We start from the raw sequence: 23,547 nt of genomic DNA, 5'->3' as shown, positions 1-23,547 counted from the left end.
GCAGTGTAGTTGCCCATAGCAACCAATCAGAGCGCTTCTTTCATATTTCAGAGGCCTTTTAAAAAATTAAAGAAGCGATCTGATTGGTTGCTATGGGCACCAGTCTTACTCATCACAGGTTTTGATAAATCTCCCCCACTGTTCACATTATTAGATACAACTGTTAAATTGCTTGTTAAAACAAATAGATAATCAGCCAATCTCTTGGAAGCAACTCAATGCATTTAGGTATGTAGACGTGGTCAAGGGAATTTACTAAAGTTGAAAGGGAGCATTAGAATAGCGAAAAAAGAAGACAAGTGTCTTTGAACAAGACATTGTTGTTGGTTCCAGACAGGATGATCTGGATATTTCAGAAACTGTTAATCTACTGGGATTTCCACACAATAACCATCTCCACGGTTTACAGAGAATGGTCCAAAAAAATATCCAGCAGCTGTCAAAATAGTATATGATCGCACAACACATGCGCTATTATGTAAAATTCCTTGCACCAGCAGCCTGCTAAAGTTAATACTATCTGGTTTCTTGGTTACCAACCTAATGGCATCCCTACTACTGAGCCCCTGTTTGGGGAACACTGCTCACATGCAATAATACAGGTAACAAATGACAGCTGTATGCTTCCAAAAGTTGTTTTATTCTCCTTCACTGTTCTTCCTAGTAGCAGCTCCATGCACGGTATGTGTTACATCTTTTACACGAGACAAGAAAACATCTTAAATTGCTGCCAAATATCAAACGTGTTACCACCAGTTACAGCAAGGAGATCACCATATGTGGTAAGAATTTGGTGTATTTTAGCTACTGAATTAAATATTATTCATATCTTTTGACCATTAAATGTTAGGGACGTGCTGTATAACTTTGCAAAGCTACCATCAAAACAGGCTTAGCCAGTGAGTTACAGGCAGACAGTACTGAGTAAGTGCTGTCTTTACAATTTTCTCTCCTACGTTATACTGTCCAGTGACTATAGAGGGGACCATAATGCTATTTGCATTGCTGATGTAAATAAATAGCTTTGGCATGGTTTCCTGTATATTACTAATAGTTAAATATACCATTCTGCCTGCATTTCCTCTAACTAATGCATTATCCACTAACCCGGATACATCTGGAATTTTCTGTTAGAATAGAGAAATTGCAACATAAGTTACCTATGGTTAAGGAGCAAATGAATGCTTAAAATGCCAATATATACAGACGCAATACTCAAATAACCAATCAAAATAAAACATGATGATTTTGACGTGATAACTAACCTCCCCTTTTTGTCAACTGTAAAAAACAATGTCTTTCCGTATAATAAACAGAACTCCTTGGGACAGCACCTTAGCCGTGTGAGCTAAACTTCTGCTGAGAAGGAGATTTATACCAACTTTTTGTCTGGTTTTTATTTTCTTGTGTCGACACCCAGCAGTATATTAATTTGAACAGTGGCAATCACTCACATTTTAAGACCTAACCAGCAGCTAACCTTAACAATAGAAGCTGATAAGTATTGGAAGGATTAAGATTTTTAAATAGAAGTAATTTACAAATCTGCTTCACTTTCTGGCATCAGTTGATTTAAAAAATTTTTTTTTACAGTTGAGTACCCCTTTAAGGCCCTTTCACATAATAATCTGCTCATGTAAAAGGTCTAGTGATCACATATTTTGTCAGTAAGAAGCGGAGCAGCTGCACATGTAATCACCCTTTGTTCCTAATAAGGCGACAAATATTATAGTTTGCTACAAAACTTTGATTATAAAGTGGAAATGACATAATGTGCCATACTATTGTCGGATTTGGAAACAGACACAGCTGCAGTCTATGCATTTTCAATTTTTGGGAGAAATAAAATATTGCACATGCATAGGGCAAGTAGAATTTAGCAGTCAGTTTAGATTATTTGCAGAAATTCGAACTTTAAGATGAATCTTCTCTTTTATCAAGGGGACCTACATGGCAGACTGGATGATTTGTTTCTGATATTTTACAAGGTGTGTGGTAAGACTAGCTTATAAACATCATGTTTTTACTGAGTAAAATGTGCAAATCATTTGCCATAAAACTTTATTCTAGGATTTATTAAAGTATTTTCACATCTGAAACATTTATAACTACAAAAAATGCCATAAATGTCTGATAGATGCAGGTACCACCTCTGGGACATGCACCACTTTAAAGAACAAGGTTCCCACCATTTGTGAATACGTTAGCATACAGTTAAAGGGGTTCTCCGGGGCTTACACATCTTATCCCCTATCCAAAGGATAGGGGATAAGATGCCTGATCGCGGGAGTCCCGCAGCTGGGGACGCCCGGGATCATGCATGCGGCACCCCGTTTGTAATCAGTCCCCGGAGTGTGTTCGCTCCGGGTCTGATTACGGTCGACTGCATGGCCGGTGGTGTGTGACGTCACGCCTCCGCCCCCGTGTGACATCACGCTCCACCCCTCAATGCAAGCCTACGGGAGGGGGCGTGATGCCGCGATCAGGCATCTTATCCCCTATCCTTTGGATAGAGGATGAGATGTGTAAGCACCGGAGTACCCCTTTAAGGTGTATTAAAACTGTATGAGCTAAAACCATATTAAACCGTGTACACTTATGGTTTTCATTGAATACAATGGTATAAAAAGCCATATAAGGGGACTTTATGTTTCAAAACAGTACACAAAACTGTGGTAGGGCAATTTTTTTTGCCAAACAAAATTGCAACCGTGCTAAACTGTACAAAACTGGTACAGTGAACATGCGGCATTATAATATAAAACTGTATATGGTTGAAGTATACATAAATCCAACCCTATGCAGTTTGCGTAACTTGCATAGATCATAACCAAGCAGAGGTAAAGAAAGACCGGCAACTCACCAAATTCACGTCTTCCGACTTCTTTATTGGATGTAATACTCACATAAAATTATGGGGAGGGGACCTACACAGGGGGATACGAAGAGGCGACAAGCTCCGTTTCGCACTGATTACTGGCGATCACGGGGACGAAGCATAGTGACGTTACGGATCTGCCCCCGTGTGATGTCATGCTCCGCCCCCTCAATGCAAGCCTAAGGAGGGGGCGTGACAGCTGCTCAGCTTTCATTTTACCAGAGCTTGTTAAAATATGAAAACTGAGCTGTAATTGGTTGCTGTGGGCAAAACCAGACAGTTTCTGTCCTCAGACACACTGATAAATTTGGGCCAGTGTGTAAGTGCCAATAAAGGTCATTACTTTATTTTGGACTGCACTTCTCGGGGCTGCTTTTGATTTTTACGTGTTACTATAATTCTTGTTTTTTATTAGTTTACCATTTTACCATGTTCTCATTTCATGTAAGTTTTCCATTTTATCAACCAGTTCTTGCTATTGTAACATAATAGTGAAGATGTTTATCATTTGCTTATCTTTCTTTCCTCCCAGAATGGTCTCCCATCACCAGAGAAGCCTTATATATTCAATGGGGACTTTGTGGACAGAGGAAAGCAGTCTATAGAGGTCTTGATGATCCTTTTTGCATTCTTACTGGTTTACCCCAAGGTTGTCCATTTGAACAGAGGAAATCATGAAGACTATATGGTTAACTTAAGGTACTGTAAGGACTGTAAAAACACAAACGCTTGTCTTTAACAGAAGTTTCCCTACCTATAACTTATTTAAAATGTTATGTTTTTTTAATATCAGATATGGATTCACAAAGGAAGTAATGAAAAAATATAAGGTATGTCTGCTGAAATAACACTTACTCAAAGCAAGCAAATCTAAAAATGAAAATAATTGTCTTGAAAATCCCCTGATGGAAATTTACCTAAGAAATGATGGTTTTAGGTCTGGTCAGAAAACCTTATACGGGGTGCTTGACTCCGGTCGGCTCATTGAAATGAATGGGGTTCAGGCCCGAATCGGCTGGGAATACGGGAGTGGCTGGTTTTCGTTCCTCCCAACCGGATCCGGCACCCGTACACTACAAAAAACGTAGTGAACCCACCCTAAGCCAGATTTTTCACATGAACATGGGTTGTTTGATAAATCTGTCTAGTCTTAGTTGGCTTACTCTATGCGCTTTTATTGCCCTATGTCACAATTTAGGAAAAACTGGTTACATCTGTAAAAACATGGGATCTTGATTGGATATTGGGGAAGGTTTACTACTCATTTATTATGTGTTTTAAAACATTTGCTGCTCATCTGAGAAAGGGGTGAAGCATATCGAGAAACGGTGTGGCTTAAATGTGTCATTGTGCACAACATTGACTTGAAATTGTTTTTAAATAAACTGGTGCCAAAAAGTTATCCATATTAGTGAATTACTTCTATTAAAAAAATCTTAACCCTTCCAGTACTTAGCTGCTGTATGCTACAGAGGAAGTTGTGTAGTTCTTTCTAGTTTGCCCACAGACCTCTCTGCTGACACCTCTGTTCATGTCAGGAACTGTCCTGAGCAGGAGCAGATCCCTATAGCAAGCCTCTGACACGGACAGAGGTGGCAGCAGAGAGCACTGTGGTCAGACTGGAAAGAACTATACAACTTTCTATGTAGTACACAGCAACTGATATGTACTGGAAGGATTAAAAATGTTTTATTAGAAGTCATTTACATATCTGTATAACTTTCTGCCACCAGTTTATTTAAAAAACATTTTTTTCCTCATTTAAAAGAGAAATGAACAGGCGACCTACAGTATATTACCTGTCTTAACATAGACATAGATATTTTACAGATGTGTCAGATTCATCAGTCAGCCCAAGCCACTGTAATAAATCTGATATTTAAATCAGCATGATCCGCCCTGTAAACAATTGTTTGTGCAACCCTCTCCGCACGGCTATCAAGCCTTGTAATAAGCGCTGTAAACGAATGCAGATCTACAAGATTGGTGCTCATATACAGTGTAGCTCACACTGTTTAATAGGACCCTGTGATGGACATTTTCAAATATGCCAGATTTATCACAGTGGCTGCAGCGGCTTGATTAATCTGTTGACTGTCTAATCTAAAGTCAAGCCCAGTATTCATTGGCTTACTCTAGGCAAAAAACTCTACACTAAAAATTTGGTAGATATGTCTCCCTTAAAGGAGTAGTCCAGTGGTGACTCAGTGGTTAACAACTTATCCCCTATCTTAAGGGGATAAGTTGCAGATCGCGGGGGGTCCAACTGCTGGGGCCCCCTGCGATCTCCTGTACGGAGCCCCGACAGCCCGCAGGAAGGGGGCGTGTCGACCTCCGCACGAAGCGGCGGCCGACACGCCCCCTCAATACAACTCTATGGCAGAGCCGAAGCGCTGCCTTCGGCAATCTCCGGCTCTGCCATTGAGATGTATTGAGGGGGCGTGACGGCCGCCGCTTCGTGCGGGGGTCGACACCCGCTATCAGGCCGGAGAGCCGGGGCCCTGTACAGAGAGATCGCAGGGGGCCCCAGCGGTCGGACCCCCGCGATCTCAAACTTACCCCCTATCCTTAGGATAGGGGATACGTTTTTCACCACTGGACTACCCCTTTAAGCCATGCCAAGTTTCAACTAAGTGTTAGCAGTGCCGTAATCGAGTACTGATCTCGTAGATTGGTGCCCTTTTACAGAGCCTATTACAAGGCTCAATCGCATGCGGAAGGGCCGCGCAAATGTTTGTGTGGCCCTTTCCTGCAATCAGCCATCGGCTGCACATCCCCTATTATACGGGGAGATTTGCAGTCAACAGCTGATGATTTTTAAGACTGTCAAAACAACCCACGTCAGCCTAAAAACAAGCACTTGCTCATATGCTGATTGATAGCCCTATTAAACAGAATGATATCTGCCTGTTTGCCTGATAGCCGGCTCCAATATTAGTAAGTCCCCCACCACGAGTTGTCCACGGCTTTTTTTGCTGTAAACCATCTAACAAAACATCTTGTTTCTTGATCCATAAGGTTCATGGGAAGAAGATCCTGAAAATGCTACAAAATGTTTTCAGCTGGCTTCCATTAGCAACAGTAATAGACCAAAAAATTCTGATTACACATGGAGGAGTGTCTGATTCTACAGATTTAGAGATCTTATCAAAAATCGAACGACACAAGGTATCCCATTACTTAATTCATAAAGATTTCTGCTATTATAATGACACAATAAAAACACTCTTCTTTTGTACCTTTAGTTTGCATCTACCTTACGGCTTCGAAAAAAGAAAGAAAAATCTAATGATAGACAGAAGATAAAGGACAAGTCTTGTCAGGAAGCATTTACAAATGGAGAGAACACCTTATCAGTAGAGACAACTTGGCCCGTGCAGCCAAGAAGTGGTTCATTCTCATACAGTGCCACTCCAAGCCTCCTGCCTGCCTATAAGGGCAAACGATCTGCTAGCAGCCCGACTAACATGTCAATTGACAGAAAGGAGATCTCCAAACGAGTGCGGGAATCCGTGGATAAAGAGCTGGTAAAATGTCGCAGACAAGTGGGTTTTACAGAGACCTATATAGAGCCTAATAGTCCAGTGTCTGTGTCTGAATCAGAATCTGATCCTGGAGAAACACAGGAATATGACATGGATAATGAAGAAAGAAAGCAGGTATTGTGTGTTTACTTTACGAATAACCACTTCAAGAATGGGCCAGTTTCCCCCATTCACTTCAGACACATTTTACCATTCTTTAGCACATGCAGTTTTGAAAGCTTTTTTCTGTGCTTTATTTTTATTTCATTTTTTCTATTTGTATTTTTTGTTATATTGAGGGAAATGAAGAGAAAAAAGAAGTGTCTGATTTTTATTTTTTATTTTGTGCTTTTAAAGATGTTCAACGGTGTGCAAGTGGTTCATAAATAGCTAGTCTGTTGTTATAGGGGAAGCTCCGGACTACACAGTCAGATTGCCGTTATAGGTGTAGCTCCAGACTATTCAAGCAGACTGCTGTAATAGGTAGTCAGACTCCTGTTATAGTGGGAAATCCAGACTACACAGCCATATAGCCGTTATGGTGGGATGTCCAGACTACACAGCTAGATAGCTCGTCAGCTGTTATAGGGGAAGCTCCAGACTACACAACCAGATTGCAGATATAGGGGTAGCTCCAGACTATGCAAGCAGACTGCTGTTATAGGTAGCCAGACTTTTGTTATAGGTGGAGGTCCAGACTACACAGTCAGACTGCTAGGGGGAGGTTCATACTGCACAGCCAGACTGCTGTTATAGGTGGAGGTCAAAATTACACAGACAGACTGCTGTTATAGGTGAAGGTCAAAATTACACAGTAAGTGGTCCAGACCACAAATCCAGATTGCTGTTAAAGAGGGTGGCCCACACTACATAGCCAGTCTGCTATTATATGGTGGAGGTATTATCAGTCTGCTGTTATGGGGAGAGATCCACAGCGAGACTCCTAATATAGGGGGAAGTCCAGACAGCACATCCAGACTGCTGTTATACAGGGTGGTCCAAACTACATAGCCAGTCTGCCATTTATATGATGGAAGTCCAGACTACACAACCAGTCTGCTGTCCACACTACACAGAGCAAGGCTGATATTATAGAGTGAGCTCCATATTGTACACACAGACTGCTGTTTTAAAGTAGAACTGTAGTGCAATATTAAACTCCCTATCCGAAGGATAATGGATAAGTAATAGATCGCAGGGGTCCGACCGCTGGGGACCCCCCGCAATCTTCTGAACTGGGCTGCAGCATTCTGCAGGAAGCACAGTGTCAACCCCAGCAGGAAGCCATGGCAGACACGCCCACTCCATGTATCTCTATGGGATACATTGAGGGGGCGTGTCACCCGCCGCATCATGTGGGGACAGAACGCCCCCTTCTAGCATACTGCCATGGCCTCGTACAGGAGATCACGTGGGGTCCCAGCTGTCAGACCCCCGCAATCTAAAACGTATCCACTATCCTTCGGATAGGGGATGTTATATTGCACTACAGATGTCCAATTATAAATGGAACTCAAAGCTTCACAGCAGAATTGTTCCCATCCAAACTGACATCTAAACAAGAACTTAAATTGCCTACAGGGGTCATGAACAGGAACCTGAATTGACATTGACAAATATTTTAAATGGAAACCAAGCTATACATGATACACATTTATATATACACATCATACTATGCTGTATCCTAATGAAAATAAGTATAGTATTTACAGTTGTTTTTAATATAAAATCTTTTTTTAACCTTATTAATCGAAATGTCTGTTTAACTATGTGGTAAAAAGTTTCTGAATATAGAAAGATTTTATTTATATATATATATATATATATATATATATATATATATATATAAAACCAGTTTTACTTTTTACAATTGCTATTTTTTCTTTTTTTCACAGATTGTTGACATTCTTTGGAGTGACCCCATGGCCCAAGAAGGTTGTAAATCTAACAATGTTCGTGGTGGGGGGTGTTACTTTGGTCCAGATGTCACAGAAAAAATTCTTAAAAAACATGGGTTGCAAATGTTAATCAGATCTCATGAGTGTAAGCAGGAAGGATATGAGTTTTGTCACAATGGAAAGGTATGAACAATTGAAATGCATTATTTACAATAAAGCTGTAAAATAATGGGGTTAAAAGGGGTTATTCCCTTAATTACTATTTAGCACCTATTTACAGGATCCTGTGGATACAGGGGACCCCTATTCCTGTTATTGGTGAGGGTCCCAGTGGTCGGACTCCCACAAATCCGGACCACCATTGGATAGGGGATTCGTTATAATCTTGGAATAATCTCTTTAAAATAGTGCATATACATCACTAATATTTGTATTATGAGTTGCACTAGGGCATTAATACATACAGGTGTGCACAAAATTGTTGGTACCCTTCCATTAAAGACATAAAAACTCACAATGCCCCATGAAATAATTTAAAGGGAACCAATCATCAGATTTTACCCTAAATAATGCTTGGCAAAGCGTTATATAGGGTCAAATCTGTATCCTCACCATCCCCGGGGGACGCTCCTGCCCCCAGGGATGATGAAGATATGAAGTTATAAACTAGTCACCACCGCAGCCCTAAGTAGTCCTCTGGGTGGGGAGCTCTTCTTACCAGGTCCCTTTACTGCAGCCGGCAGCAATGCCCACTCCACTTGATTGATGGGCCGCGTCATCGCTCTGCTCCATCTGTTCAGTGAGCAGAGCGATGACGCAGCTTGTCAATCAAGCCGAGGGGGCATCGCTGTCAGGTGCAGTAATGGGACCTGGTAAGAGGAGCTCCCCACCCAGAGGACTACTTAGGTCCACAGCGGTGACTAGTTTATAAGATAATATCTTCACCATCCCCGGGGATGGTAAGGATACAGATATTACCCTATATAACGCTTTGCCAAGCGTTATATAGGGTAAAATCTGATGATTGGTTCCCTTTAAAACTGACAAAAATAAAAATAAATAAAGATTAACAGAAAATTTACTAATGAAAATCAGACATTGCTTTTAAATTGTGATCCAACAGAATCATTTTGAAAAACAAAATAATAAAACTGGCCTTGACAAAAATGATGGTCCCTTGAACTTAATTCTACTTTGTTGCACAACCTTTTGAGGCAGTCACTGCAAGTTAGACTATGTTTACTCGGTGCAATACTTGAGCATGTGGTGGCCCAGTATGGAAGGTGTTACCCCGTACTTGCTGCCCTGTCAGGCAGCCTCCTGAAGTGTCCCCTGGGCCCCCCCCCCCCCTGCATCTGTTTATTGTAATTGTATATAATCCCTATGTATATATGTGTTATACCTTTAAGGCTGTTTACCATGGGATTTGTCTGTGATTGTTACCCAGGAGGTATCAGTGACCAGGTGACCTAGGGGTGACCAATGGGACCCCACCAGAGCCTCCCCCATATAAGTCCTGGGTGGAGCCTCTGCACGCTCTCTTAGTCTTTGCTGAGGTCCAGTCAAGTTGTTCCTAAGTGTGTGTCCAGAGTCATAGGAGGCCTCAAGCCCAGTCTGCAGCCACAAGCTACAAACCTGCAAGTAAGCCACAGTCTGGTCAGTCACAAGTCAGTCAAGTCAAAGTCATCTGTCTAGTCAATGTGGCCTGCACTAAATTGTCCACCTCTACTACAAGTCCCAGCAAGCCCTTAAAGGAATACTCTGGGGCAAAGTACTCCTGCTCCGTCCTGCCCGGGCTGCAAAAAATGAAAATAAACCATCACTCACCTTCCTGGGTTGCCGCGGAGCGCCACTACAGCTGATTGGTCCTCCGTTCCATCTTCTTCATACTTCCATGTGAACGAAGCATTACATGGCGCTCAGCCTATCGCCGGCCGCCGCGATGTTCTGCCTCGGCCCATTATAGGCTGAGCGCCATGTGACGCTTCGTTACACCCGGAAGTATGAAGAAGATGGACCGGAGGACGGATCAGCTGTAGTGGCGCTCCGGGGGAACCCAGGAAGTTGAGTGATGGTTTATTTTCTTTTTTTTTGCAGTCTGGGCAGGACGGAGCAGGAGTACTTTGCCCCAGAGTACTCCTTTAAGGTCTCTGAAGTCACTGGTCACCTCCGTGGGCCTGGCTGAACTGTTTAGACTTTTCCACCTGTCTAACCTCAGCAAAGCTACTGTTGTCCGTAATTGGCGTCTGAGTCATTATTGCCCCCGTGACTAGCCCAGGATCCAGCGGTATACCTTCGGGTGGTACTGAGGATAAACCACGCCCTGGCATTACTAATAAAAGGGGTTAATGCCATCTGCCCCTAGGGTAATTCCATCTGCCCTTTGCATCACACCCCATACCAAAAGCGGAATTCCTGAGGAATATTCCGCTCTGAAATTCAGTTGCAGCAGAGTCCCATTGATTTTGAACCCAATTCTGGCGTCTGCAGAAACATTGAGCCTCTTGCAGTTTCCGCTTGGAAATGCATTGCTGTCTTTGGAGATGGTACATTTCTGAGTGGTCTGAGTGGAACCTTACAAATATGCAGAATGTCCACCCGTATTTTTCCAGTGGACATTTCACCTCTTTTCGGCTGTGTGAACATGGCCTCAGTGAGACGTCTACACTTGTCTAATGGAATCCTGGCTTCATAGGCAAACTGCTGTCTTAGGTGTGAAGGCGCCTTCTCCAGACTGCATGCTTCATCTCCTTCCACAGATGTTCAATAGGATTCAGATCAGGGCTCTTAGAAGACCCTGCAGAATAATATAATGTTTCGCTTATTGGGTGTTTTAAGCTGTGGTTTGTGTCATTAATCTGTTGGACGACACATGACCAGCGACAGACCCCAAGCTTCCTGACACCAGGCAGCACATTTTGCTCCAGAATGCCTGGACAGTCTTGAGATTTTATTGTACATGCCCTGCTCAGATTTAAGACCCCTGTGCCAGATGCAGCAAAGCATCCCCAAACAGTAGGTACAGTGGTTTTTTTTGTATGCTTCATTTTTGTAACTGCAAACATAGAGCTGATGTGACTTGCCAAAAAGCTCCAGTATTGTCTTATCAGTCCAAAGGACAAGCTTTGCAATGTGTATTTTTTTACCAGGATTTTGAAGAATTGCTACAAAAATTTTGAAAAATGCTGTAAAAATTCAACATGTGAATACAGCCTAAATATGCAAAATCTTTATAAAAGACCTCAATTGTGATTATAGGTCAAATCATTTTCTTCTCATGGCAATATCAAAAACTCACTTGGAGTAAGCAATTGCATCAGAACTGTGTGAACTGACACCAACCCACTTATGAGTCCAATGGGTTCACTTGGGTGCTCTCCAGCACTTGCAGCCTGATGAGATGACCAAATGCAATAATCAAATGCCCCAGCCAAAGCCAGAGGATTCATGGGAAATGTAAGCTGCATTACAGAAACCACAGCATTGAGTATTTTTAACCAAAATGAAGCCTTCCCTATAACTGCCACAGCAGCAAAAATAGGTAGGCAAGATGCATACACAAAAACCTCCACTTAATTTTCTTCTAATAGCCTATGCTGCACTATAGAAGCAAAAAAATAAAAATAATCCCAGAATGCTTCTTTAAAGGGGTACTCCAGTGGAAAGCAATTTTTTTCAAAACTACTGACACAGACAGAGGTGTCAGCAGAGAGCACTGTGGTCAGACTGAAAAGAACACCTCAACTTCCTCTATAGTATACAGCAGCTGATAAGGGCTCATACCCTGCAGAATAGTATAATAGAAGACCCTGCAGAATAGTATAATGTGTTTTAAGCTGTGGTTTAAAGGATAAGGATGTTTTAATAGAAGTAATTTAGAAGTAATTTACAAATCTGTACTCCAGTGAAAACCTTTTTTCTTTTAAATCAACTGGTGGCAGAAAGTTAAACATATTTGTAAATTACTTCTATTAAAAAATCTTAATACTTCCAGTACTTATTAGCTGCTGAATGCTACAGAGGAAATTCCTTTCTTTTTGGAATGCTCTCTGATGACATCACGAGCACAGTGCTCTCTGCTGACATCTCAGTCCATTTTAGCAACCGTGCATAGTAGATGTATGCTAAGGGCATCATGGTGGCTTAGTGGTTAGCACTGCTGCCTTGCAGTGCTGGGGACTTGGGTTCAAATCCCACTAAGGACAACAATAAATAGAGCATTATTATTATTATTATAATAACGTCAGCAGAGAGAACTGTGCTCGTGATGTCATCAGAGAGCATTCCAAAAAGAAAAGAATTTCCTCTGTAATATTCAGCAGCTAATAAGTACAGAAGGATTAAGATTTTTTAATAGAAGTGATTTACAAATATGTTTAACTTTCTGCCACCAGTTGATTTAAAAGAAAAAAGGTTTTTACCGGAGTACCCCTTTAACTTTCTGGATTTTTTCAGATGAAAAACGTTTTCCACCGGAGTACCCCTTTAAGTTTGAGGTGCAATAATTTTTGTCCAGGCTAGTTTATTTTACTATTTTAAATGTTTTTTTGTGAACCACAATTCAAAAGCAATATCTGATTTTTCAGTATTTTTTTTAGTTTTTAGTAAATTTTGATTAACTATTATTTTTGTCAGTTTAAGTTATTTCAAGGAGTATTGTGGGTATTTCTGTCTTTAACAGAAGGGTGCAAACAGTTTTGTCCACATCAGTAAGTGCTGCAGGAGTGAAAATGAAAACAACTGTTTTGATTATTAAAAAAGAAAAAAAAAGAAATACTCCACTTGCCCCTATTCCCACCCAGATGTAGCACACACCAATCCCTAACCATTATGTTGAAGTCCCCAAACCTAGACTCTGTCCTTTCCCTGTCATTGCTTGGCAGCTAATGACATGGTAACCTGCCAGCCAAAAGAAGACAGAGGCAGACAGATGCTGTGCCAGTACTATGGAGAGAAGCCTTAGCATGGCACAGCCAGAAAAGGAGGTTGGAGGAGGAGACAGATTACAGTACATCTGTCTTCACAGAATAGGCAGACTATCAGAATCAGCATCAATGCAGGGGAACTATCAGGGAAGAGAACACACTGCTGCTGTAAGTAGTAGTAGTGGTGTGGTAGTGACACAGAGTGCCAGGGAGCCGGGCACCAGTTATGCGAACTGTCTGTAAATTCAACAATCAATATGGCAATACCAGGGAGAACTGTCTGGACCCTACACCCAAACTAGTAAGTGTACATGTAGAGTCATTATAAGTCATAGTCCAGTTATATTCCCTCTATGTTCCCCTCACTGGATATTTTTGATAGCTTTTGATGCTGAAACAATTTTTTTTGTTTTGGGTGAATGAATATCATCTAGGTAAAAACCACCTTACTATTAAACCCCCATTCTTCTCCCCAGTTTACATACAATACTCTCCAATTCTAGCCTTACAATTAAACACAACAAATCAGTGTCATTAAAGGGCAACTCTCAAAGGGCAAAGTTTCTATGTTTTATTTGTGCTTAAACAAAGCTCAAGAGCACATTTTCCCCCATCTTATACACAGACTTTGGACCGAAGCCCAAACATAGGAAGTGCAGCCTGGAGTGCTGAGGGTGGGGGGGGGTCCAACCAACAGCATATGGCAGTTAAGTGTGAGAGGAGCTATGATTGGATGAGACTGGACACACCCCTCAACACTCCAGGCTGCACTTCCTGTGTTTGGGCTTCGGTCCAATGTCTGTGTATGAGATGGGGGAAAATGTGCTCTTGAGCTTTTTTAAGCACAAATAAAACATAGAAAACTTAATTTTTTTTAAAACAATGTATATTAGAATTTCTTTTTATTTACCATAAGGAGTGCAATAGCAAAAATTAGTTTTAATGAGAGTTACCCTTTAAATATTATTCCACCATCTGAAATCAGATGGTGGTTCCTCTTTTTTACTGGAGTTAAATTATGCTCCCCATAGGATTACAGATGCTTCTCAGACAATAATTGTAAACTCAAAGCCCTACATTTTATCCCTATTCATACCTATACAGCAGAGGTGCTGTGTGTCTGTTTCCTCCAAAGGGTCCATTCTGTGCAAGAAATTTAAAATCAATAAAATCAAGCCTTTCTTCTTGTCTTTTACTACCATCAATGTTCTGGACAGTTGTCCGTTGTGTAAATACATGCGATTTTACCATGTACACAGTATTGCCTCCTAAATGTAATCCTATCTACGCATCGCTTTAACTTGCAATCATTATTAGAAACAATTCACTGCTTAGACCAGGGCTGATTTTCTGATGTAACCCTTTCCTTGTTGAGATTGTGCACCTGTTGTTTTCCTATCAGCTCACATAGCACCTTGCAAATCCAGTGCATCAAAAACACTGTTTCCCATATCCCATATGTCATCTATATTAGAAATAAATTATATTTGCTATGTTTTGCTTTTGGTTTTCTAGGTGCTGACAATATTTTCAGCTTCAAATTATTATGAAGTGGGCAGTAACAAAGGGGCATATGTTAAGCTGGGGCCCAATCTGGTTCCACATTTTGTGCAGTACCAAGCAAACAAAACTACAAATACCCTAACGTTGAGGCAAAGGTACTGTTCTATCTACATGAAGAAATTCATTTGATCCACCATTTTATATATATTAAATGCTTCTTTGTGTTCCAGGGTAAGTACAGTGGAAGCTTCTGCGCTGAGGGCCTTAAGGGAAAAGCTCTTTGCTCATAAGTCAGATCTCATTATTGAATTCAGAAGATTTGACAAAAATAAGTCTGGTAAGTCATACTTTACTTGTACTATAGAAATGTTAATCTGACATACAGAAGACAAGTCCATAGTAAACAACTGAAATTAGGGGACAGCAGGGAAACATTCATACAGGGGTCTTCGTCAAGCTTGGGCCAAAATGTAGCTGTTATGTACCCTGGGGATGCTGTCGCCTGTCTTCATTTGTATTACCGTATATTAAATCAGTAGATTACAGTTTTTGGTACATCCTGTAGGCATTTTCCCCTCAGTCCATAGTACAGTCATAAGGTGTACATGCCACATTGTAATGCAGTTACAACCAGAATAACCTGCATTAATAGGTCATTTATCATACGGCATCATAGGTTATTAAACATTTGGCATACTTACGCAGGATATATTACACTAAATGACTGGGCAACTGCACTCGAGTCCGTCCTTAATCTAGGCCTGCCTTGGAGAATGCTTAGGCAACAACTGGTCCGAAATGCTACAGATGGACTGTTAAGATATCGAGAGTGGTTTGATGAACTTGCTGTGTGCCAACCAATCAAAGAGGTAAATCCACTTATATTCCACCTCTGTGGGCGAGATCTTATGCCATATAGAACATCTTTTTTATGGATGTTATTTTGTGTAACATATTAAGAAATGAACTGGGTAAGAAATTCTTCCTCTGGTATTGGGCAATTGGCATCAGCCTTATAGGGGGGTTTTGCCTCCTTCTGGATCAACACAGTAAGGTGTTAGGATGAACTTGATGGCATGACATGTCTTTTTTTCAACCTTTTGAAATGTAAACTATATCAATGTCCCTTCTCTTTTACCCTGATATAAAGTGCCAGTTCACTTATAAGCGCCATTTCAGAGTCAATGGTCCTGATTTATCAAACTGTGTGAAAGGAAAACTGACGAGATTTTGCCTACAGCGACCAATAAGGCTGGGTTTACATATGTCCGGTATAGATGAACTCATCCTAAATCTCGATGCAACTGATGACAATGTGCATCAGTTGTCATTAGTTGTATGGCATCCGGCATTCATTGTTTCCCCTGTCCGGTCCTGTCCGGCATCCAAATTGAGGCCCTGTATGATTGTGAACGGTTCCATTCAAATGAATGGTGGGGCTAGATGTGTTTAACTAGATTGCCCCATGACTGGAGAGCAGTTAAGGGGTTAAGCAAGCTGTTAGAGGTTTCAGCACCCCCTCCCCTACCTGTAATCTGCCCAGTAACTATAGTGGTATGTCCCAATGGATGGTGGGGGGGAAGGAATGACCTATCAGGGCGCTCATGTTTTTCCCGGGCTGTAGGGGCTCCTCTCCTGGGTATTTATAGGGCTCGTGTTCATTTCCCTCCCCGACTTTGCTGCCCTGGACCCAGAGTTTTGAACTCCCTCCCTTTTGTATTATGTTTGGTTAAGCCACAGCTTGGCGGAAAGAAGATGGTGAAAGCGGGGTCAGCCCGGGGTAGACCTGAACACAGGATGGTGTGGCAGCATCTCTCAGGTTGGCAAGAAGCCAACGGTGCCTTTATTTCCAATTATTTGTTATTTATATAGTTATACTATACATACAAAGTTAAAGATTTGTTGTTGTTTCAATTATTTAAGTATAGAAATGGGGGAGGGGCAGCTACAAATTGTTAGGAGGTAAGTGGGGTCTCAACAGTCTGGGATCAGTTCTAGCATCAGGCGTACACCGGAGGGAAACACTGCCGGACACCGGACATACGTGAACCCAGCTAACTTTACCAAAAGTCGTAAGAGATGAAAGCTGAGCTGTGATTGGCGGCTTTTTGTACAAGCCAAATAGGCTGTCAGATTACATAAGAACTCATTTATAGTCAGCTACAGTAATGCTTCTAATAAAAAAATACCTCCATACGATGGATAATGCTTTTTTTTTCTGTCCAAACTGTAACCTCTGTATACCTAAATATGAAATTGGAGGTGTATACAGTAGAGGCCTTGCTGATTCCTGTGGCAGCCCTCTTAATCTCAATAACACGTTAAGTAACTGTGCAGATACTTTGCATTGCTAAGGTTGAACTCATTCTGAGTAATATACCGTATTTTTCGCCGTATAAGATGCACTTTTTCTTCCCCAAAACTGGGGGGAAAAAGTTGGTGCGTCTTATACGGCGAATACACCCCTGTTGCGGCGGTCCCTGCGGCCATCAACGGCTGGGACCCGCGGCTAATACAGGACATCACCGATCGCGGTGATGCCCTGTATTAACCCTTCAGACACGGCGATCAAAGCTGACCGCCACGTCTGAAGTGAAAGTGACACTAACCCGGCTGTTCAGTCGGGCTGTTCGGGACCGCCACGATTTCACCGCGTCGGTCCCGAACAGCCCGATTGAATAGCCGGGTTAGTGCTTTCAGGACACCGGGAGGGACCTTACCTGCCTCCTCTGTGTCTTCTCCATTCAGGAATCCCCTGTATGGCTGGCGCTCTCCTTCCTCGTCGTCGCGTACGTGCGTCGGCGTGCGTAACAACGTGATGGCGGCGATGGAGAGCGAGGATACTCGGCCGGCAGCAGAGACGTTCTGGAGCGACGGGGACACGGCGACAGCGATGGAGCGACATCCAGGGCAGCGGTGACGGGTCCGGAACGGCGGGGACACGTGAGTATTACCTCCTATGCAGTGGTCTTCAATCTGCGGACCTCCAGATGTTGCAAAACTACAACTCCCAGCATGCCCGGACAGCCAATGGCTGTCCGGGCATGCTGGGAGTTGTAGTTTTGCAACATCTGGAGGTCCGCAGGTTCAAGACCACTATTGGGTTCAAAATCTTTATTTTTTTAGATTTTGCACCTATAAATTGGGTGCGTCTTATACGCCGGTGCGTCCTATAGGGCGAAAAATACGGTAATGTATTTTAGCCTAGAGCAGTATTTACAGTTCATTCAACTTATCAACATTCTCATAGGGGGTAAAGATGGGTCTCAGAATTTAAATCCACAAGGAAAGAAAAGCTCTTGTCTAGTCTATATGTAAACTGGGAAATCGGCTTATCTGCTTACTGGTATGTTTCATGGGGAAGCCCCTTTATGGTCTTTCTTCTCTTGTTTTAGTAGATAGTTATGTTCCCATGTCTTGTAGGCATACCCCAACACACTACTGCCAACCTTTACAAAAAATATCTGTGGTTTCCAAAATCTTCTTTGTCATTGGCAGAATTTACATTCAAGTCTCCTTGAGGCTCTATATAGAAACAGATCAGACTTGGAAACAATATTTCGGATAATTGACAGTGACAGCTCAGGTAAGTATGACTGTTACATTTTGCTAATAATTTTATTAGAGGTAACGCTGTTGGGCCTGTCAATCACTAACGCTTTTATAAAAAAAAATCTAACTAAACTTAAGTGTCATATATGCATAAAAAAACAGTACTAGTTTATATTGCCTTAGACTAGAAGCACCTGGGGTTTTTCAGAGAACTTGTGTTCTAGGGTCTGTTTTTATGTAACTAAAGGTACTGTAGACTTTGTTAGTCTTGTTGATCTTTTTTTGCTACAACTCGGGATGATCCAATTTTCTTTTAATGATTTTTTTTTTTTTTGTTACGATAAAAACAGTGAATTTTACTGATAATTCAGTTTCTACAAACTCTTTAAAACAGTAACCTTGAGCTTGTCATGTCCTGATTGGGACAGAATAAACACTGACAGGGTCCAAACTGACCCAATCCTCCTCTTATCAGTGTAAGGGTGCATGCACACCACGTTTTTGCAATACAGTTCCTGTATCAGGTTTTTGATGAAAAACGGATTCCTTAAAACCTGACTAAACTGTATCAAAAAGTGTGTACAAATTTTAACCCGTATACGGTTTGAAACATGATGTCCGGTTGCATCCGTTTTTAAGAAAAAAACGTATACGTTTTTAACTTTTCACTCCATTTTGAATAAAGTTTCACTTGTTTCATTGAAATTCCAAGAAAAAAACTGTGCAAAGTCAAAAACTGTATGGTGAAAACCTGATGGAACCGTACACACATACAGTTCTGTACAGTTCCCATTGACTCCCATGTTAAAAAAAAACGTATACTGTTTAATACAGTTTTTCACCCGGACCAAGAAACGTGGTAGACTACAGTTTTGGGTACAGGTAAAAAACTGGATAAAACCGTATGAGATGCAAAACGGACTAAATCGGATGATGCGTTTGACATACAGTTTACAATGTTGTCAATGCATACAGTTTTCTATACAGTTCCATACGGTTTTTAACTTGAAACTGTATACGGGAACTGTATAGCAAAAACGTGGTGTGCATGCACCCTTATTTCCATCCCTGTCAGGACCGGTAACATGAGAGTTGGAAGCTAATACCCTAAATTTTTTCTCTTACACAAATCCCTTTCCTGAATGCAGCTATTGCCCGGGAGGCATCCTTTTATCTCCCTTGCAGTGCTCCAGGTGGGGCCAATGCAGGTGCAGTAATCTTGGTGGGATCGGACCTACAATCTTAATGGTGTTAGTATAATACAATAACCCCTACCACATAGCCAGATAGTTTAAAGGGGTTCTCCACCATAAGGTGATTTTAGTATGTACCTGGCTTACAGTAATGGACATGCTTAGGAAGGATCTGCACTTGTCTTGGGGCTAATTGGCTATGTTGTGAGATTACCATAACATTGTGGCTAGCTTTTCGTGAACTGGTATTTGGTGTTTGATTTTTCTTTTTTTGACTACAAATCCCATAATTCCATTTCCTCCCTCCCACACATCAGCCACCCCACCCATTGAAACATAAATGAGCTGCATCCATTCAAAAGACCTGTGGTTTTTAATCAGGATGCCTCCAGCTGTTGTATTAGTTGCAGATTGATCCCTCCACCCATTGAAGCAGACAAGCTCCCTGTTATCAGCTGACTAGTGAGTCAGGTCTCGGCCGCATTGCAACCTGGGAAAAATCTGGGACAACAGTAATTTTGTATGCTGGTAAAAATAAATATTGGGGTGAAAATCACAGAAGAATTGTGAGAAAACTGTCACAGACAGGTAGAGACACTATATTATGAGCTACACTAACTTTACAGCCCCTGTAGCATAGTCAAATAAAAATAATACCTGGAATACCCCTTTAACTAATTCAGTGCACTTAATGAGCAAAGGTCGTGGGTTTCATCTCCATATGGGCCCAGTTCTGTTTCTAGAGCAATCCTATCATATTACATAAAACAAAACAAAAAAAAATGCATATATATGTTACTCATTAGGTCATGTAGTTTTGTTGCTCCCTCGTTCTGACATCCACTGCTCAGGTAAGGGCATGTCAGAGGCCACCGTCACCATGCATTCACTTCCTCCCTAAGTTCACTGTGTTGGGTCTCTTCGTCAAATCATTACAGGCTGCTCTGTAACCCCCTCCTATCTGTTATCAGGCAGGAGTATAATAGACAGCACAGGAGTGAGTACAGAGGAGTGCTAGTTCTTCCCTTACTTACTGGACTTTGTGCCGGCCTGTGCCTCAGCTAGGACAAAGATGATGCATCAGCCAGGCAAGATTATGGGGACGCCAAAAGTTATTGATTCTGACAGTGCCCAATTAAAGATATTTATCCTTGTTATTCACAGCCAAGACATCCAGAATGGCAACCACTGAGTTATGTAGTAGAATCTGTCCGAGCCGTTTGTACGCTTTGTTATACTGTATGTGTGTATATATATATATACATATATATATATATATATATATATATATATATATATATACATGCATATATATTATTATTACTTTTTTTTGTGCAAATTCACATTTTATTCTTCGGATTTCTGTTCCAGGACTCATCTCATTTGAGGAATTCAAACACACGTGGAAGCTGCTGAGCTCTCACTTAAATATAGATGTCAGTGATGAAGCGATCTGTAACCTGGCTAAGAGCATTGACTTCAATAAGGATGGTAACATAGACATCAATGAATTCCTGGAAGCTTTCCGTTTGGCTGACAGACCACATTTTGAAGACAGAGAATCAGATTTTGGATAAAAAAACAAAAACTAAAAACCATTCAGAACAGAGACAAACTTGATGGACTATGACAAATACAACCCCCATTTCCCTACTCATCAGAAAAAGACTGGGACAACTTTAGGCAGTGTCAGTCACTCACATAAGATTTCAAACTTTGAGACTAGATGGTCACAATATCAAACCATTTAGAAATATGTAAATATACTGTATGTTTCTACTTGATCATATTTATATACATATTTACTTTATAGTAATTCAGTACTCAAACTTCTTGTGAAAGATAATCTAACTAAAGATTCTAAAAGACATAAATGTCAATAAAAATGAATGTCACTGGTGGGATGGACAGAAGCCGCCGGAGACCACCAAAAATGACTAGTGGTTCAAGCAGCATGAGTGAGGACAGGTTCCCTTCAATGATTTCCTATCACTCCAAATTTTGGGGTATTTTCTTTTGTGGAGGCGTTACCTGACTTGGTTCACACTGATGTAATACGGACACATTTTTTCATTCATAATCCAAATCGTACCACAGTCTAAGGACCGGAACTGACGTCTGTCACTATTATGTTGGTGAGAACCCAGCTTAAAGGTTCACCCACATTAAACCCAATACACAGGGTTATAGGGAGAGATTAATTAAAACCAGTGTAAAGGAAGAGTGGTGCAGTTGCCCCTAGCAACCAGATTGCTTCTTTCATTTTTCACAGGCCTCTATAAAAAGGGAAGAACGATCTGATTGGTTGCTATCGGCAGCTGCACCACTCCTCCTCTACACATTTTTGATAAATCTCCCCCATAGTGTGGGTGAACTGGATTAAATTGATGTATATGTTACCCGGATCCGTATGCTGGTGCCGGAGATGGACCATTTGCCTCCATTGCTAATATGATAAATGCCGACTTTGTGCAATGATGGCAGGACACATCATACCCAGCATCCTTGTTTCCATCCCCTCTGCTCCGATATGACTCCTATAGGCTAGGACTCCTGATGATGTCATCGTAGGTCTTGGAAGATCCATAGTAAGTCTGTGCTGTGTATAGGCTCTGTATAATGGATACAAAAGAAGGTAATAGGGGAAAGTATGGAGGGGGGGGGGGGGAGTGATCTGTAATACAATAAGGAGCATGAAGGCAGTCTTTATTACACAATAATGGGCACAAAAGGGGCATTATTGTAGGGTGGGGTGTTAAGAGGAAAACTAACAATGTGTTACACAAGTATTTCCGCCTGAAGAAAGAGCAACACCATTCTTCAGGCAAAAAATTCCATGCAAATTTTCCGTTCACAAATTCTGCTTCTCAAATTCCGAAGTGTGAATTTGTGAACGGAAACCCATTCACTACTGTCACGATGCCGGCTGGCAGGTAGTGGACCCTCTGTGCCAGAGAGGGATTGGCGTGGACCGTGCTAGTGGACCGGTTCTAAGCCACTACTGGTTTTCACCAGAGCCCGCCGCAAAGCGGGATGGTCTTGCTGCGGCGGTAGTGACCAGGTCGTATCCACTAGCAACGGCTCACCTCTCTGGCTGCTGAAGATAGGCGCGGTACAAAGGAGTAGGCAGAAGCAAGGTCGGACGTAGCAGAAGGTCGGGGCAGGCAGCAAGGATCGTAGTCAGGGGCAACGGCAGAAGGTCTGGAAACACTGGCAAGGAACACACAAGGAACGCTTTCACTGGCACTAAGGCAACAAGATCCGGCAAGGGAGTGCAAGGGAAGTGAGGTAATATAGGGAAGTGCACAGGTGAAAACCCTAATTGGAACCACTGCGCCAATCAGCGGCGCAGTGGCCCTTTAAATCGCAGAGACCCGGCGCGCGCGCGCCCTAGGGAGCGGGGCCGCGCGCGCCGGGACAGAACAGACGGGGAGCGAGTCAGGTAGGGGAGCCGGGGTGCGCATCGCGAGCGGGCGCTACCCGCATCGCGAATCGCATCCCGGCTGGCAGCAGGATCGCAGCGCCCCGGGTCAGAGGACGTGACCGGAGCGCTGCAGCGGAGGGAGTGAAGCGAGCGCTCCGGGGAGGAGCGGGGACCCGGAGCGCTCGGCGTAACAGTACCCCCCCCCCTTGGGTCTCCCCCTCTTCTTGGAGCCTGAGAACCTGAGGAGCAGACTTTTGTCAAGGATGTTGTCCTCAGGTTCCCAGGATCTCTCTTCAGGACCACAACCCTCCCAGTCTACTAAAAAAAAATTTTTCCCTCTGACCTTTTTGGCAGCCAAAATTTCCTTGACCGAGAAGACGTCCGAGGAGCCGGAAACAGGAGTGGGAGGAACAGATTTGGGAGAAAAACGGTTGAGGATGAGTGGTTTGAGAAGAGAGACGTGAAAGGCATTAGGGATACGAAGAGAAGGAGGAAGAAGAAGTTTATAAGAGACAGGATTAATTTGACACAAAATTTTGAAAGGACCAAGATAGCGTGGTCCCAACTTGTAGCTAGGGACACGGAAGCGGACATATTTAGCGGAGAGCCATACCTTGTCTCCAGGGGAAAAAACGGGGGGAGCTCTTCTT

General features: G+C 42.2%; 1 protein-coding gene across 8 annotated transcripts in view; it reads left to right on the top strand.

The window, feature by feature from the left end:
* Positions 1-21,625, top strand: part of PPEF2 (protein phosphatase with EF-hand domain 2) — a 52,812-nt gene extending 31,187 nt beyond the window's left edge. For all 8 annotated transcript variants that reach the window (XM_056568714.1, XM_056568710.1, XM_056568712.1 and 5 more), the window contains 12 exons: positions 668-782; positions 1,942-1,988; positions 3,411-3,577; positions 3,672-3,708; positions 5,897-6,046; positions 6,124-6,537; positions 8,298-8,483; positions 14,741-14,883; positions 14,959-15,065; positions 15,434-15,597; positions 18,227-18,314; positions 20,845-21,625. In XM_056568714.1, the coding sequence (XP_056424689.1) occupies positions 668-782; positions 1,942-1,988; positions 3,411-3,577; positions 3,672-3,708; positions 5,897-6,046; positions 6,124-6,537; positions 8,298-8,483; positions 14,741-14,883; positions 14,959-15,065; positions 15,434-15,597; positions 18,227-18,314; positions 20,845-21,050 (1,824 nt within the window). In that variant the 3' untranslated portion in view covers positions 21,051-21,625. The remainder of the gene's footprint in view (positions 1-667; positions 783-1,941; positions 1,989-3,410; positions 3,578-3,671; positions 3,709-5,896; positions 6,047-6,123; positions 6,538-8,297; positions 8,484-14,740; positions 14,884-14,958; positions 15,066-15,433; positions 15,598-18,226; positions 18,315-20,844) is intronic.
* Positions 21,626-23,547: the final 1,922 nt, after the last annotated feature.

Source organism: Hyla sarda, chromosome 1 (genome assembly GCF_029499605.1).
Source record: "Hyla sarda isolate aHylSar1 chromosome 1, aHylSar1.hap1, whole genome shotgun sequence".
Taxonomy (NCBI): Eukaryota; Metazoa; Chordata; class Amphibia; order Anura; family Hylidae; genus Hyla; species Hyla sarda.
This window is presented reverse-complemented; position numbering and strand designations above follow the sequence as displayed.